This window comes from Pezoporus occidentalis, unplaced genomic scaffold, assembly GCF_034315485.1.
Source record: "Pezoporus occidentalis ecotype Australia unplaced genomic scaffold, CSIRO_AGI_Poc_V1 ctg114, whole genome shotgun sequence".
In the NCBI taxonomy this organism is placed as follows: Eukaryota; Metazoa; Chordata; class Aves; order Psittaciformes; family Psittacidae; genus Pezoporus; species Pezoporus occidentalis.
The window spans coordinates 1,039,842-1,057,871 of NW_026912929.1; the positions used below are offsets into that span (position 1 = coordinate 1,039,842).

Here is an 18,030-nt window from a genome sequence, read left to right on the forward strand (position 1 = left end):
AGTGGGCACCAGCTGTCAATCTCAGTTACCATAGGGTCAGGGCAAAAGAAGGTCAGAGAGAGTCATAAACCACAACGTGTTGTGAAATGTGCTTCCTCTGTTACCTTGTAGGCCTGAGAAAGGTTTGACCTCTTATAGGTATCCTAACCCAGCTCCAAACAATGCTAGTGGGGCTAAGTACAACACACACGCTTCCAAAAGCTGCTTCCCTTCCCTGTGCCTCGGTTTCCACATCCGTACAACATGGACATGGATATTCACGAGCTGCTAATGGCAAAATGCACAATGCAGAACTCTGCCTGCCTCTATCACCACTCAGAGGTCCAAGCACATCTTCTGTTTCACACAAGGCAGTGCAAGGATGAATTCATTGACAGCAACTGGAAATAACTACAACTTTGAGGGAAGTTGTTAACGCCATAAAAGCCAAGTGGCTTCTCGTTGTCAATGACCCATGTGCCTGCTAACCTGCCTTTTACTTCACTGTTCCCCCATCGCTTGGGAAGAAGCATCTTTTAAAGCCCCACTTCAAATCTTCCCTACCATCCTTCTAAACATGCAAGTTATTAACTGCACATTTGTCATTTTCCCCTTCACACACATTCTCAAGAAGCAGACTAATTCCTAAACACATTTCTCCAAAACATTCTTGGACTACACATGAAGAGCTGAACAGCCTTTTCCAGATACCATCTAGTTACGCATTCTTTAAGCAAGCAATAATGACTCTGCTCTGTCCCACCCCCTCCTCCAGAGCACAAATCCACAGAACTCTGGCCAATGCTACGCTAAAAGGCAAGCAGTTAATGAGCCACACAAGGCCCCATTGGGCAGGAGCCATCATCACCCAGCTCTCACCAGCCTTGTCCTCCTACCTACTCCTCCCTCCTTGAGCCCATTGTGCAGGCAGGCCCAGGGCAGCAAGCAGGTCACAACAGAAAAGAGAAGGAATGCTGGCAAGGGCAAAGCTTGAGAGGTTGAAACCAGAGCTACAGTCCCAGCAAAGCATTTTCCCCTGCAGGAATTAGAAGCATGGCTCCCAGAATGGGCTGCAGGCTGCAAATGAGAGCATGGGCAGTGAGGAACTCCCCTGGGAAAGCAGACATGGGATACACATCACTCAAATCACTTTCACACAATGGACAATATGATATAAACTAGATGGCCACAGCTATCACAGGAGAGGATGACAAAAAAAATAAGTTATCAGCAAAACAGTTCAGGTGGAGTAAAAATGCCTCACCAAGTCCTTCATTTGCACACTAAGCAGCACATTCACCCAATGAAAGAACACGCTCCTTAGATAACATGACTTGAAGGTAACTCTGACAGTCCCCAGAAGGGTCCCATCCAGCCTTGGTCAGCCAAAAAGCTGCCTCCTCTCAGAATGGCTGTGTCCCCTGGAAGTGCAGCTGCAAAATGCTCTACAGCTCTTGACCCATTTGGGGCAATTAATAAGGGGGGAAAGTCAGAGCAACTCAAATCAGCACCTGTGAAACAGGCCTCAGCTGCTCCAAGCATAAATTCACCTTGTTTGCCTTTAAAGAATGGATAGATTTTTAAGGAAATAAAACAGTAACGACAGTTAAGCAGTCCAAAGGCCATCAACAGGCTCTCCACAAAGCCCAATGGCAGCAAATCGCTGCTGCAGCCCAGCAGAACATGCTGACACCAACTAAAGCCCCAAACAAAGAGAATGTGCATCAAGCATTTCTGTGCCCTCTTGTCATTCCCTTCGCTTCCACATATCCCAGGATGTGTGCAGCCTACCCCGATCCTTCTGTAAGCCTTCCCACTGCAGCATGGCTCAAATGAAAGCAACCTCACTCAAACCTTGTTCAGTCCTGGGGCACAACCTAGCTTGGAAACATGCCCACCTTGCTTTTTGAATTTGAAAGTCTAACATGCTAATCTAGGTCAGCATTCATTCAACTAAAACTGAGCAGGTAACTTTCCTGGCTGCCTTCTTTAAGAATCTCTGTGTCTCTTCCATTATAAACTGGCTTATAGGAGAGTACAAAGAAATTTTAAATGATTGAACAAATTCAGACTGGAAGAGAACACTCTCTTCTTTGTTGAGTGTCTCTTTCTATCGAGAAAACTGGGGGGGGTGAAAATGAGAGACTCACCTTCAGGGCAGGAATCTCCACATTGTCACCAAGGCTAACAGAGCCAGAAAGAATAGTCCCTGTCATCACTGTGCCTTGACCCTTGATAGAGAAGCAGTGGTCAACTGCCATAAGGAAGTGTCCCGAGGGGTCTCGTGATGGCAGGTAAGCCTGAGACTTCAGGACCTGAAAAAAAGCAGATAAAAGCAGCACCATGCCTGGGTGAAAAGCCATGACAGCCACGGAGCAAGAGGCAGGCAAGCGGATGATTGATGGAGCAAGCTTGCAGTTTTACTGACTTCAGGCATCTCCCAATGAGCTTAGAACGCACCAATGTCAAATTAAGTGTGTGCCACAGAGGAGACTCACACTTAGCGGCAGGAACACTTCGATTTTCTGCCTTACAAAGATTTGGTGCTGCACATTTCGCTTTGTTAGCAAAACCGCAGCGGCAATAAAGTTACTGCCAAACTCAATACAAACACTGCAGCAAAGCAAAAAGAAAATACCCAGTGCATCGTGTGCCCCCCCCTTTTCTTTCCTCTCTCAAAAGTACAATTTTACAGTGCTTTTTGCTACTTCAGCTTCTTGTGAAAATTAACTTGCGTACAGATATCAGTGCTCCATAAAGCCCATCCCTGCCTCCCTCCCAGCCAAACTATTACACTGGGTTCAGTTTTCAAAGTCCACTTCCCCTTCAAGTTTCTGTTAACGCTTCTTGGAGGACCAAACCACTGAAACACAGCCGCACCATTTTCTAGAGACATTCTCCAAGTTTAGGATTTCTGCTTTGCTGACAAATGCTGTTTCTTAAAACCTGTCATCATAGACAGCAGAGCTGAATTATGAAAACAGTCATGTACCCAGCAGTGCTTCAGAGGAACTGGTTCACCCCCATCTCAAATCGCTTTTGATCTCTGCTCTAACATCAGCATATAAGCTTGGCACTGCCTTGAAATGTCTGCTTTTAAAGTCAGAAACTGCTGGTTAAACCCAGCTTGTAATGGCAGAGCAATGGAGAGTCTCTTATCAAGGACAGAAAGGATAGCTTGAAGCTCAATGCCATGGCTCACACCACATTTGCCAGGTCTTCTAATACTAGGTCTCAGTTGACAGCTGCAGTCTGGACATTTCCTTCAAAGGTTTTAACATCCCTGTAAACGTACCCAGAATCGGATGAAGGCATAACTGAGGACCTGCCCTATCTCCACCTCTCTATGCCATGGGCAGCCTGGTTCTTGCCAGTTCTAGTCTTGCTTTCCATCTTTTGCAGATGTGCAAGGCATGCAGTGAGCAAGGCAAAGTATCACGGAGAAAGACAGTTTCAGCATGAAGGCAGGAAGATGGAGTCTACACCTGCTTCTGCCAGAATTCCCACATGTTGGCATTCTTTAAACAATTAAGCTTTCCACGGGTAATACTGACTGCCCAAACAGAAACCCCAAAGCTTAAGAGAAGTGCCAGGCCCTCACAACTGCAATCAAAATTGTCAGGTGCTATGATCTGGGCACAAACATGCCCCAGAAGGGTTCCTACTTTCCTTAAATTTAACAAATCAAATGAGTAAACTCAGTGGATTAACTCCTTCGTGCCTCAGCTTCCCAATCTAAATAGGGCTTAAAGTCACCTCTACACTTCCTATAGGTCTTTTGGAAGTAAATCAACTGTTTGCCAAATACTCAAGACCACAGTGATGTGTGCCAAAGAAAAGTCCAGGAGGAAATCAATCATTCTTGAATGCAGAGCAGTATTTGAATGGAAACAAGAGGCCACACAGAATAATGAGCACTCAAACCAGCTACGGGCTATCTGCTCACTAGCTGAGCTCTGGCCATCCTGTGCAATGAATGAGGTAAGGGTTGTCTGGGATAAAGTAGCATGCACTTAAGCACTGGGTCATAATACACACCAAAGGAAGGAGACAGTTCCCAGTGTGTAACTTTTTCACTCCCAGCTTCACAGCTTTACTGTTCTCTTAACTGTGGTACAATTATAAATCACCTCCCAAGGATTTAGCAGAATTTTAAAGCTATTTTCTATTCATTAGGCTTTGCAATCCTTTACAACTTTAAAACCAATTTCACCACATGTGTGATAGCAGTGTCTTAAGAAACAGCACTGAAGCCTTTTGGAGCATCAACCTCAACTTGTCAACCTGATTTAGTTGAAGATGTCCCTGCTCACTGCATGCGGTTTGGACTAGATGAGTTTCACAGGCGCCTTCCAACCCAAACTATTCTATGGCTCTCCGTTCACTGGAAGGACTCCTTAAAAGTATCAGGTTCCTTAAAACTGACATTACTGCAAGAGTTTCTCAGCTCTACATACTAATACAGTGCACTTCAAAAGACTGAAAGCAAAGTTCAAGCCTATTTTGTGTTATTATGATGCTCTCGAGCAGGTACCTCGATTAATTCAGAAACACCTAGAGGATTCTCAGACTCTGGAGCTTCTGGTCCACCGGGCTTTGCTGCAACAGCAACAATAGGGCATCCGCAGAACCTGAAAGAGAGAAAGACAAGTGCTGTTTTCAACTGTCATTAAAACAATCGTAAGCTGAGCTGGAGTCATAGCCTTCACAACAGGAGCCAAATGCAAGGTGGCACATGATGAGTACCTGAGGCTGTAGGCAGACTGCAAGGACAGCAGAAAGGTCAGAATCTGCTGCAGTCAACGTTCTCAAAACACACAAGTCTCAAAGGTGCTGAGAAGAGCAGTACTTCAGTAAGCCTCGGTTTAGCTTTGCTCTTACAATGAATTTTACTCAAGTCCTTAATATGCCATCATAAAAAAGCAGGAACTGCCATATCCAACTAAGCTTCGCTTTCTTGTCCTACTGAAACTCTTTTTCTGTACACCAAAACCTATTCCTTTGATTCTTCAATCAAAACATGACCTAACAGCTTCCACACCTCAGTAGCTGCGATCCAGTTTGTGTAACCACCAAATAAATACCATGTCTATGTTGTACCTTCTCACTGCATAACACTAACACTTCCACTTGCGAATCTCCCTGCCCTTCATTCATTAGGTACTTCAATTAACTTACCTGAACAGAACTGACAAACACCATCCCAGCCAGAGCCATGTTATAGGGTATAACCTTCCCTACTTGAGGCAATCCCATTTCTTACCCCTAGTTAAGGCAGAGCTCTACCACTTCCTTATCTCTGGAGAGAAAGCAACTTGCAATTCACAACAAAGCTGCAAGCCAAACCAAAATCAAACCAGAACTGGATGTTCTGCACCCGTTTTAGCCAATCTGAACTCCAAACAACCCTTTAAACTGAAGAGCTTTGTTACAGGAAACTATTTCTCTTTAAATGCTATTTGTGGATGCAAATCTAGGGCTGCATTCGAGTTTCTGGTAATCTTCCCACTCATCACCTTTGCTGGATAATCATGTTTAGAAGCACATTGGAAGGGAAATGTAACAGAATGTATAACAAAAATACCTGATCCACAAGTTCACTGTTAACATTACCAGCAACTTACTTGGTATTTTCCAAGGTCTTCTGCATTTTCTTTGTCATCTTCTCAATGGCACTTTGTCTCTTCCCCTCTGGAAGGAGATCTATTTTGTTCAGAACTACCACCATCTTCTGGCACGCAATCTGCCCGATGACCAAGCACTCTGCTGACTGCGTCTGCATCCCTTTTGTCACATCAATCACCAGCATCATCAGATCAATAATCTGCGCACCTGGAAGAGAAGTCACAGTCACTATTGCAGCAGCATCAAAAGGTTAAGGATCATTTTCTCAAACAGTTTCCGTAAGAGCTGTCAGGATGTGAAGAAATACTTCAAGTTGTGTTTATATTGCTGGATAAGTATGAACATCTGTAAATAAGACCTTGGGAACTTAAGCTGTTACCATCAGATCATAAAAAAATATGGAAGCATACGATAGTTTACCTATTCCCCCATATCAACACTTTAAGGTTGTTACCACCGCATTTAAAACTAAAAAAATAAGCAAAAAAGCACCACACACATAGCATTTGCCTCAAAGAAGATGATTTAAGAAGCTAAGCAATATGGTAGAGCCAAGGAACACACAGAACACTGCAGACAACCGGATGCTTGAAGCAATCCCAGTAAGAGCCAAGGACATGGCACATCACATCCAATCCTCAATGACACCCTTGCTTCTTTCAGAGCCCAAGATTTGATGGAAGGGAAGACAAGATGACCAACCCCAGCAGCAGGTTCATCTAAATAAATTGTGAGGAAGAAACAATTTAAACCCTGCTATTTATACTAGAACAACTGTACTGTCATTCACTCCCAGGTCAGCTCTACATAACTACATAATAAATAACCTCATACATAGCCACATACACATCCAATTCTTCAATCTCTTCAAGATCAAGTCTCTACAATTTTAGGCTGAAATAACCCATCAAGCTCATGGATTATTCGTATTTTGTTTTTCAAACCACTGTTGTCACAATCCCTTAACCCTGTGACTGGAACAGCCTAAGTTTCATGGATTTACTTTAGTTTTCAAGGAAGTTTTCGATGGATTTTAATGAACATCAGGCCTTCCACACATTCAGAATTTCCCTGTCTCACTCCAGGTAACTGGGATACTCTGAGTACAGGAAGTACAGCACAGATTTCAACATTGAGAAACCTTAAACAGACTAAAACAAAGTTTAAGCTGAACTACCAGGAAATCCCACATCAAAACCTACATTTGGAAAGAATACAGAAGCCAGAAATCACGCCGCGTTCTGAATTCAAGGACTTTTAATATCTGCCTTCAGCTTTTGATCGGAAGAACAAGAAATCAATACAACTGCTCCTTGTTCCTCCGACCTCTCCAACCTTCCCCCTGCTTTTTGTTTAAGCCTTCCCCATTGCTCTGACACCAGCTACCCTTGTTCGCAATTCCCATGAACTCCGGACAGGAAACAGTTCGGAGGTTGGAGTGCACGGCTGGGAGAGTGGGTGGGAGCTACTATGGATTTATGACCACAAATGACTGTTTTCAGCCTACCAAAGCTTTCATCTTGCAACAATGAACGTTAAACCCTTCGGAGCACTAGTGGGATAATCACATCTCCAAAGCTCTTGCAGGATTTTCACCAATCATTGCAAATCTCTCTCCAAGATAAACTTCACATCTTTAAAAGACATTCCAATTTTTATTGTTTCAAGAATTTTGCTCATTTACAGCTTGCTTAAGTTGCACCACAAGCATCAGCAGGGCTGTACAAAAGGATCGGGATTACAGAGTCACAGAATAGTTCGGGTTGGAAGGGACCTTCAAAGGTCATATAGTCCAGCTCCTCTTACAAAAGTCTACGATCCTATAGGATTTAGACATGCTACAGACCTGAAGGCCAGGAAGCAAGAGGAAGGAAGAGCATGAAAACAATTCAAGTGGGACACTTCATCAGATGCACACACTTCCGTGACTACGTAAAGGTGGGGTTTTTAAACACATACAACCTGCATTAAAATCCACCAGACAGTAATTCTCACTACATAGGCGACATCCTTAAAATGAATGGGAAGAATTAAAACCAAACCATCACGACAAATTGATTATTAATAAACACATCTGTAAAATATGCACCTAGATAACAGAGAGGAGACTGAGATGAGCTCTTAGGCAGAAGCTCTTCCCTGTGAGGGTGCTGAGGCACTGGCACAGGGTGCCCAGAGAAGCTGTGGCTGCCCCATCCCTGGCAGTGTTCAAGGCCAGGTTAGACACAGGGGCTTGGAGCAAGCTGCTCTAGTGGAAGGGGTCCCTGCCCATGGCAGGGGTTGGTTGGAGCTGGGTGAGCTTTAAGGTCCCTTCCAACTCAGTCTGGGATTCCATGATAAAACAGGAGACAGGATATGGGCCTGCACAGTTAAGAAGAATGATATGGAAGGGATGAGTGTTCCACAAGCCCTAAAAGCAGGCAAATGACTTGAAATAGCTCTGAATGAAGCAGACACATGCAAAGGACAGGTCTGCACATAAAGAAGCACAGCAATCAAAACCATGTTACCTGCATTGAAGCAGGGCATCGAGAACCAATGATAAAGTTAAATTATGGGGACATTATTTGAATACCTACAGAAAAACACATGGGTGTCACCTTTTCCTTGCTGTTTTACCTACAAAAGAGATGTTCAAATTCATTCAGAAAGATAAAAAGTGCTCCTGAACTGTGATTTCTCACTTCACTTGGAAAAAAACAGTGAAAAGATCAACTATCAGAATAGCCTTCATGTGACAACACGCAGCTCAGATACAGCCCTGTCCAAGGCAAATTAAACAAACCAGCTGTCATCAGAAAATAGAAAGGGGTGGGGAAAGATGGGAATTCTATTGCAAGATAAGCAGCTAAACCACAGTGAAAACACAAAGTAAAGTAGATAGCCTGGTGAAGAAAAACAAACAGACAGATAACACATGAGCAGAGAGTATGTGGATACCAGCCAGGTCCACAACAGCAGCGCAAAGAAGAGACTGCAAGAAGCACCAGCTAAACGTGGGGCAGCAGCACAAAAGTACCCTCACATGGAAGAGAAAAACAAAGTCGAGTCCCTCTTTGAACAGTCACATCCAACCCACTCTTGGGTCTGGATTTTGGGGAGTACCTGATTACGAACAGCCTTTAGGGAAGTAATTGATTACTCTTTTCCCATAGGACCAGTTGAAGCAGAGACATCCTTGATTACAGCAAGTCCTAAAAGCACAGAAGACAACACCTCTGTTTCCCTAAACCGGCCATCAGCTCCATCTCTCAAAGAGAAGAGCAAAACAATACCACACGGACCACATCATCCACAGCTCTCGTGTTCCTGATGGAGCGTCTCGGCTCCTCTCCAAACACTGGAAACCACAGATGACCCAGAAGAACAGTATGCATTGAAAAGGTGGGCCTTGATGAACTTCTGGTCTTTAGGAGACATTCACTGCATGCTCTGCATTTGTGTTATTTAGCATATTAGAGCTTCAAACCTTTAGTCAAACCAGAGTTCCAGGCACCAAGGCTGCAGACCTTCAGCCCCTGCATCAGATTCACTCCTTGGAAACATGCTGCATAGCATCACACAGCTTTGATTTCCACACAGCTCATACAAACGAAGCACACTTGATTTTGCCCAATGAAGCTTAAGTAGACAAACTTTGCAATGTTTATGTGCCACTGCATCACATCCTTACACAAAGGCACACAATTAATAAAACCCATCTGTTACACCAGCGTTCACAGGGTACCACCAGGTGAGAAACCAACCCATGGACTGCATGTTTAAGAACTGTAAAGCACCGTAATTGCCATGTTTATTGTGTAACAGAATGTTAGGTCTTAAATAACAACTCTCCTCCCGCCTCCATCACAGAGGTCATTGCAGTTCTATATGTACATGAGCTTAAAACACCTCCTGTTTGTGCAACCTGTTGCATGCTTGTAAGTTACACATCTATACGCACCCCCAAGCTCCCAGGCTGAGCTGTGGGCAGCTAGAGCTGCACAGCAAAGCCAACATTTACACTGAGTTAAAGAGAGTATTATTAGGTCTAGAAAACCAAAACATTTCAGCCTCTCATATTACTTCAACAGTTCTAAAAGATTACTACTGTTTTATGTGCACTGTACCCACCTGCAGAGCCATTCAGTTATGAAGTCCATGCACTAACAATCTCGCCCTTACTGAAAAGGAGAACCACAACGCCTTTGCAATGAACAGACAACATCTCAACTGTTTTCTCTTCAAGAAATGTTTGTGTTGGAAAGGACCTTAAAGCTCATTTAGTTCCAACCCCTGCCAAGGGCAGGGGTACCTTCCACTAGGGCTCATCTCAATCTCCCCTCTGGCAGGGTAAAGCCATTCCCCTTGCCCTGTTCATACAGGTCCTTGTCCAAAGGCCCTCTCCAGGCTTCTTGTCAAAGAATCACAGAACCATTAGGGCTGGAAGGGACCTTTGGAGGTCATCTACTCCAACATGCTGCTACGTAAACGCAGGTCAAGGACATTACAGCGTTTACAAGTACTACTATTTTGGCAAGCATAATTTTAGCTGGGTATTAGAGTAACCAGAATCCATCAACAAAAAGCCAACCGGCTTCCAAACAGTAAAACTGGGCTAGTGAAAGAAAGAACAGAGGTGCGGGTCACATCCCTGGGTGGGCAAGGGGAGGTTTGTGCCACCTCAGGCACAGATTTGACTCATGGCTTCTTTAAGCTACTGTGCCCTGTCCTGCTTCAGGTAATCTTTTCAGCTGACTTTGCACAAACAGTGCAACTCCTGTTCACAGGCACCGAAAGGAAGCAGAAAATGGAATCTGAAATGTAAAAATAAAGTAATTGTGGGCCATGGGCTATAATTTGATTTCACGCTTTACAAGGAAATGAAAGAGGACTTCCTTAAACATACCTTGCCTTTTTTCTTCAATGTGCTTTTTACCATGTTAGGATTTCCTCCAGTGCAGAAGAGAAAATAGGATTGTAGAAAATGCACCGTTCTCAAGTATCATTGCTACTCAGGGGCAAAGCTCGGTTTTAATGTGCACTTCCCATTCTGGGGAAGAGGAAATTCTTCAATTAATAAACCGGGTGGACTGAGGCGAGTTTTTAGGGTTTAATCAATTTCATCTGCAGGCAGCATAAAAAGCCTGACTATTCCAGCACTTCGGCCTCCCCGATCCCCCTTCCACAAAAATAATAAAATCAATGTTTTATCCCAAATTCTTTGAGGTTTCTATCTCCTGTCTCAGGAAATATTGTCTATATCATGCCGTGAGTATGAAACTTCCCCTTTCCACACACCCCCTTTTTGTTAAGGATCTTTATTCAGTAACAACTACATTATTCTCCGCTTTCATACACAGTAACACTGTGGGAGATGCTACAAGGCACGCAGGATTTTGCTAGGCACCTTAGGGGAGGCATTGTGATGAATAAGGAAGATGTTTTATGGGATAGGAAATCCCCCCGAATTGAAGCAGAAATAAGAGCTGTGAGGGGAAAGAGCCGTGCGCTCAACTGGAGCGCATGAATTACACATGAAGAAGCCCTTTACAGAGCAATGCAAATCAGGGATCAAAACTGATACCACAACTTTCACTAGGAAACACTTTGAAAAGAACAGCAACTCGCAGACTTCAGGCATCCCACCACCATTCCCAGGCACCACTCCTGAAGACCGCAGTGGCTGTAAGCACACAGGGAGCCGAGCAGCTTCAGGCTCTGGATAGTTGGGAACACCTCTGATAGCAAGAGCCAGACTGGCCACACACTTCTTTCTGAATGCACAGTAAAGCTTAGAATTATCCATATTACATTTGATGTTGGAACTATAAAGAAACTGCTGGTTGCACAAATTCCCTTCAAATCAAAACCAGCTACTAAGGTCTTTCCTAAACTGACTGCTACAAAGACAAAGCAGGATGACCATAAGGACAGAATTCAGAGGAGTCCATTTCTTGTATGTGAAATGGCCCGTCCTTACAGTTACGTGTATTCAACTACAAACTCTAAGTGATGGAAAGAGATAATTGCTAATAAGGAATAAGAGAGTTCTTTTGCAAAAGACTTCATGCAAAAATCCAACTGGAGTACTTTATACCCAGAGGGAACACTGTGCAGTATCATCCTGAAGAGGCTACAGGCAATGAAAGCTTCTATCCTCTCCTTTGACAAGCCCTCCAAGGAACTTGGAATATGTTCTAACTACATGTCAGAAACAAGTCTGTGCTCTTTGAAGAGAGGAAATGCCAATAATGATCAGAGTATGTCAATAACCTCAATTGGCCATGCTGAAGTAGCATGAACAGAGCTTGTAAGACCTCCATGAAGGTCACACTAAGACAGAATAAGGCGTATCTTCCACAAGTTTATTACTATATGCTGATGCATCGTGATATTGCACACAGGAACAATCTTACATTCAATGGACAGCTTACTGAAGAAAGAAGAGATGCCCCTTCATAGGGTAAAACCAGAGATTGCTTCCAACCTAACCTATTTTATGAGGAGATAGTGCTGTAAGAGGGAAAACACTTAAAACCCACAAGATCATAGAACAAGACCTGCCCATGTGCATTTTCCAGGACACCTGGTGATCTTAGGCTTAAGTAATCCATTATTATGGGTAGGCAAGCTTTGGGTAGGACAACTCTGCATGTGGGCCAGTTACTGTAAAGTCCGTTATGCCCCCCTCTCTTGCTACAAATTAAACAATACTTTTTCAGAGACTAGAACCAGAAGCATGAAGTGAGAAACACTGCCTCAGTCTTCACTCAAAGCTGAATAAACAGTCCACATACTGTCAGGAAGGGTTGGAAGACACTCAGTAAGTACAAATGCATTTATACAAATACTAGTACTATTACTTTAGAAAGTTATGAAAAGACATAGTCATTATATGGTGTTCAGTGCAAAGCTGGTTTATGTTTAGAAGCAGTCCGAACAGGTAAAGTATTACACCGTGTATGTGATGCAATACTGAAATGAAATCCTGCATTCAGATCTAATCACTTTCTGAAAAAGGAACCTGGAAGGTAAAGCAGCCTCAAAACCAGGAAACAAGACAAATGCAGCTGCATTCTTCACATACAACTTCATTTACAAAGAAAAATCCATGTTATCAGCATGCAATGACAAGCACACACGAAGCTGAGCGAGAGAAGGGAAATAAAACATCTCTAAGAGCACAATCAATTATGAAACTGTAAATCACACAGCAACCCCAAACTCAGAGCTGCTGACACCATCTGGCTCCAGGCAAACAAAAACACAGATTTGACATTGCCACAATTAAGATTTTCAAAGCTACAACCAACTGGATGAAGTTTTATCCTTTGTAATACATTTCTGGGTCTATCCTGTGTAAGAGGCATTGGGATGAAACTTAAACCAAGAGACACTTCATTCTTGCTTTGAGCCTCTGAAATGTTCACATTGACTGCTTTTAAAGATGACATAGCAAATGAGATGAGTAACTACTAGGGTCTGGCATTTCAATTCCTCTTCCTAAAAATATTCCTGAAGAAAAGCAGAAAACCACCATAAATAATATTTTCCTACAGACAGGGAGGCACAGGGTAAAAAACCCTGCCTTGTAATACACAGCACAGGTGAAAAAAGGAGGTAAAGCATCACATGAGAGAAGACATCCTTCTGTCACATGCATCCAAGCCCTTTCCTGTAATACTACCTATTACCTGATCTGTATTTGCACACTGACAAGGCACGAACTGGACAGAGTCCAAAAGAGACCTCTACTTATTTTAAGGATGGAAACACTGACTGTGGTAGGGTTTAAAAAGCCTACCTATCTTGAAAAGCAACCGTCACTTTGAGTAGACACAGATGACTGCTACAAAAAAAGTCCGCATTTGCTGAACTGCACAGTGCCATGGTATTTCAGCTGCATTGATTTCTGCCTTGGCTTCAAGTCCAAAGTGCATAAATTGTGCATTAGTTAGCAAACATTAACTTTTTAAAGTGTCATTCACACATAGCTGTATGCAAATGCAGACACCAGTAAAGCTGGAACGTTAAATACTGAGGATACTGTACAAAACTAGCCTAAAAGTTACCCAGCGTTTTAGACTGAACATCATTACGCTGCTCATCATCTCTGGAGTACAATCCATGGCATATAGCAAGAAAAAAATGGTTATTTCATACACATGAAAGCAAAACAAAGCAAAGAAGAAACCCACGGGGCTGATCCTGTTTGGGTTGTAACCTTCTTATTTTTGTACTATGTGCCTGTCCTGCACCTCGCATGAAAAGGTTCCGTTCCACAATTTGGCACCCAGGCTATAAAACACCAACAGGAAAAAGCCATGTCAGGTTTCTACGGTCACAAATGACACGGGGAAATAGCACCTGTAACTCTACTGATTCCTATCAGACCCAGACTTAGAGGTTCACAATAAAGTGCCCTGTTCCTTCTGTAGAGAGTGGAGTCCATAAAACAAGGTTTCTGCAACGGCATGGCAGTGAGCTGTACAGTAAATCAACACTCTGTGTTTGTGCTTCAGGGAAAAGAAAGGTGCTAAACAAAAGATGGATACCCCGCTTTGACCTCTTCAGCTGATAGCGCGTGCTCAAGGTCCCAGTAAGCTCTCCTATGGCCCAATGAGCGACTAATTCAAGCACCAGGCTTCTCAGAGCCGTTTTGCTTTTGTATCAAGGTCACGTGTGGTTTTGCACTGCTCTGAAGTATTAAACATAACGTTACTCTTGGGCCTTACACAGTGACCATAAATGGTCCCTGAAGGTCCATAAAGTCTTTAGAACAAACACCGAAAAGCAAACAGGTCAGGAGAAACACGATAAACCCCAGCACAAACCTTTTTATAGTGTTGGCTCGTATCAGCTTTACATTTGCTCTCTACAATGCCTGCCACCAAGTTTCAAAGACAAAACACTATTTACATGTGATAATGCTAATTATGTTACAAAAACTATGACCACCCTCCCTCTCCACCTCTCAGAGTGCAGACAGACATTATCTTTGAAGCCATTTCCAAGACCAGAAAGAGCAAACGGTGGCTAAAGCAGCACAAAACAAGTCAAGCATCCAAAGAACTAAAGCAGCACTGAACCTGCATGAATGAGGACATGAGTTCTGCCACACACCTGGAGTCTTCTGCTCCACCTCTGAAGCCTCACTTCACATCAGGCAGAGACACACTATTCCCAGCCTCAGGAATGTTGCACCCAAGTGCTGACATAAATAGTGAGTGAGAGCCTCTGTGGTACTAACAGGCATGGAAATTCCTGTTACTTCCTTACAGGAAGCAGGAACACAAAGCTTCAGCCTACAGTAGGCTATACATTTAAAGGCTTATCACTATGAAAAAGCAAGCCCTACAAAGTCCTATAAACATATTTACAGTCCTACAAAGCCAGGTCTGTACCAGAGAGACAAAAGCAGTGCATTAAAGATGACTGGAATAACTTGATAGTCTCCAAGGTTGTTTCAGGGAGAGCAGTACCTAAACAGGCAAACAGCATCTACACACACCCCTTCTCCTTCAAACCAGCTTCTGTGTTAGCTTTTCAGACAACTCCACACGCTGCTTTCCAGGAACAGCACAACTAAAATGTTTCCTAATGGACGTGTTCCTACTTCTGCATGCATGTGAATACACTATTAACATCAAGTACTAGACTCCAAGGAGCGGCAGGGAGGAAAGACACCAGAACAAGAACTACAAAGCTCCTTTAAATCCTGTTCTCTTTCAGTGCTCCTTCACACTCGGCTCATCAACATTTCAAGTTCTGCTGAAATTCTTCCAAGATTATATTGTTACATACGCACATCCAAGGTCTGATCACATCCCTGCCCATGTTCTAATGCAGAGAGAAACGGCACATCTCGGAAACCCTGACACAAGCAACACATAACTGGAGCACTTGATTGGCTCAGGACATAAAAACCATGCTGTGCTAAATGACCAACTAGTTGGGTATCTTCCCCCTCCCAAAAGACAGAAGAATTGTTACTACAGAGCATCTACTGCCTCCCTCTGCATGCTCAGGAGAATTACTCAATTATGAACATCTTGGAACACGTTAGAATTTAAGAATATTTGATCAGTTTAACATTAGATGACAGCAAGACCTCTTTTTTTTTTTTTGCTATTTTTTGTGTTAGCTTCTTAAAGTCCTGCCTGGCCAAAGGTATCTTACTGTAAATTCTTCTTCATTCTTCTCCCGTATCTTTGACTGATCAATCTAACAAAAAGGTTTATGCAGCAGTCGTAACAACCACCATCACAGCAGCCACAGCCAGACCTGAACATACATTCAGACACACAACTCCAAATGCACACCACCTCTAAACAGCAGTCTGCATGCAGTCAGAGAACAAGAGTAGCTATGGAAGCTGTAGCTTAGAGTAGTGCCAAGCTACCTTGAAATGTGCAACTCCGTTAAGCTTTCCGCTACCTAAGTTCAGGGTAGTTGAATATCACAAAACACACAGGGATCCCCAAACTCACACCAACTAACACCTCAATCGAAGATTCGCTCCTAGATTCTCTTCTCTTCACCTCTGCCAGTTCAAGGACATCCATTCTCTAGTGCACCTGCAGCTTTAGATGGCTCAAGAAACACCAGTAAGAATCTAACTTTAAACTCGGCACAAATCAAGAGCATATTTCTATGAGCCTAAGGAAGAAAATATTTCTTGAGCAATTCTGTACATCACCAGTCCAAAAGTAAATCTCCAATCCACCAGATTCTAAATCATCCTACAATAAAGAAAACCCTGTTTCCACTCAAAGCTGGAAATAGATTCACCTGATTCTACTCTTTAAGCATGTCAAGCCTTGAGCTACCTTGCCTCTGGCTTTGAAATAAAGCATCCAAAGGTCACAGATCCCACACCAAGGAGCCTGGCTTGTACTAAAATCCAGTACTATGACGTTTTTTACATGCAACAGAAGAGTTATGGTAGGCTATAGGAAGATTCGTGCCCGGATCTCAGATTTGTTCTATTGGAGGATGCTGAAAAGATGCTTTTTAAAGGAAAAGAATTGAGAGGTTTTGGGGGTTGGGGTTATTTTCTTGGGTCCCCCCCCCCGCAAAGAAAGAAAAACTAGACTGCTAGGGGCAAAGAAAAAAAGCATTCTTCAGCTTTCTCTTCACCCTCCACAATACTGAAATAACATCAGTCAGGGTTATAAACATCTGTAATTGCCAGGGGAATGTACAATACACTCAGAAACTCCAGGCCCACATATCCTGTAGCTCTGCACTTCACAAACAAAAGGTTGGGGAAAGAAAGAGGGGGTGGGGGTACAGGGAATAAAGGCTTAAAGATTAAAGTCACAGGCAGAGACAGACGGCTCCGTTTTTTAATAACTGAAAACACGAGTTGTGCCTGAATGTGCTCATTGTTTTGTGGTGGGGGGGAGCGGCTCCGCACGCGGGACTGGCTGGCGACAGAACTGCCTTTGCATCAGAAATAAGATGGATAAAAAGGAAAGAGGGGAGGGAAAAAAAAGGACACCAAACCCAAGCCCTAATTTCCCCTCTTGTAATGGTTAATGGTGCATTCAGGTAGAGATCAACAAATGACCCCACCTTGCCTTTATTAAACTCGGGAAGAGTCAGGGACTAGAAGTACCTGATTGTAAGACCCTAATGGACACGATGAAGGAGATGCCCGAAAGCTTTATGCTGTGAAGGAAGACAGGCTACAACAGGAACATCCGACCCAACCCACAGGCACAGCTATGGAACAGCTTGCTTATAAATCAATTTCTGCTAGGGCTTTTTTGGACAATAAAACCAGTGCTGCAAGGCTAAACTATGGGAGCTAAGCAGATTTTTATGGGGATTCAAGAAGTTTAGCTGCCATGAGGAAGTTCTTAAATCCATTTTAAAAAGCATCAGCTATACTTTCAGCAAACCAAAAGGGTGACGAGTTCCGTGCACTTCAGTCACTGAAGTCATTAGCTTTAATACTGGAGTACTGAAAGACTGAAAATGGTTGGGTTTAGTTTTCAAAACAGTTTCTCTCCCAAAAAAGCCTAAGAGTAGCAGATGCTTCTGGCAACTCAATATCCATGATTAAAATGGGTATTATTTTAAGATTTCATATTTTTAATTCACAATTTTTAATCTAAAAGGGTGGGGGGATAAATCATAAGCATTTCTTAAAAGGGGAAATACTTATCATGATTTAGTTCAGTGAACAGATTTCTGTGGGTGCCCACAAACCCATCTGAAGTTGAACACGACTCCAGTTCCATTGCCAAGCGCCAATGTAAACAGGTAAACAAGCAATCTAAAAACGTAAACCAACATTAGCTCGTGCTTTCAGTTTCACTCTAATCTAGCCTAAGACATTACTATAACGGAGCTTTTGTTTTACTGTAGCTTTTTTACCTGCCAGCTTTGCTTTAACCATAGACAGGGAGGAGATAATTCAACAAGACAACAGGCTCT

General features: G+C 43.1%; 1 protein-coding gene across 1 annotated transcript in view; it reads right to left on the bottom strand.

The window, feature by feature from the left end:
* EEFSEC (eukaryotic elongation factor, selenocysteine-tRNA specific) overlaps nt 1-18,030 on the bottom strand; it is a 102,613-nt gene that overhangs the window by 65,681 nt on the left and 18,902 nt on the right. The window contains exons 2-4 of the mRNA XM_062636660.1: nt 5,604-5,811; nt 4,514-4,610; nt 2,130-2,294 (exon numbers count right to left, since the gene is read on the bottom strand). Coding sequence (XP_062492644.1) covers nt 2,130-2,294; nt 4,514-4,610; nt 5,604-5,811 — 470 coding nt within the window. The remainder of the gene's footprint in view (nt 1-2,129; nt 2,295-4,513; nt 4,611-5,603; nt 5,812-18,030) is intronic.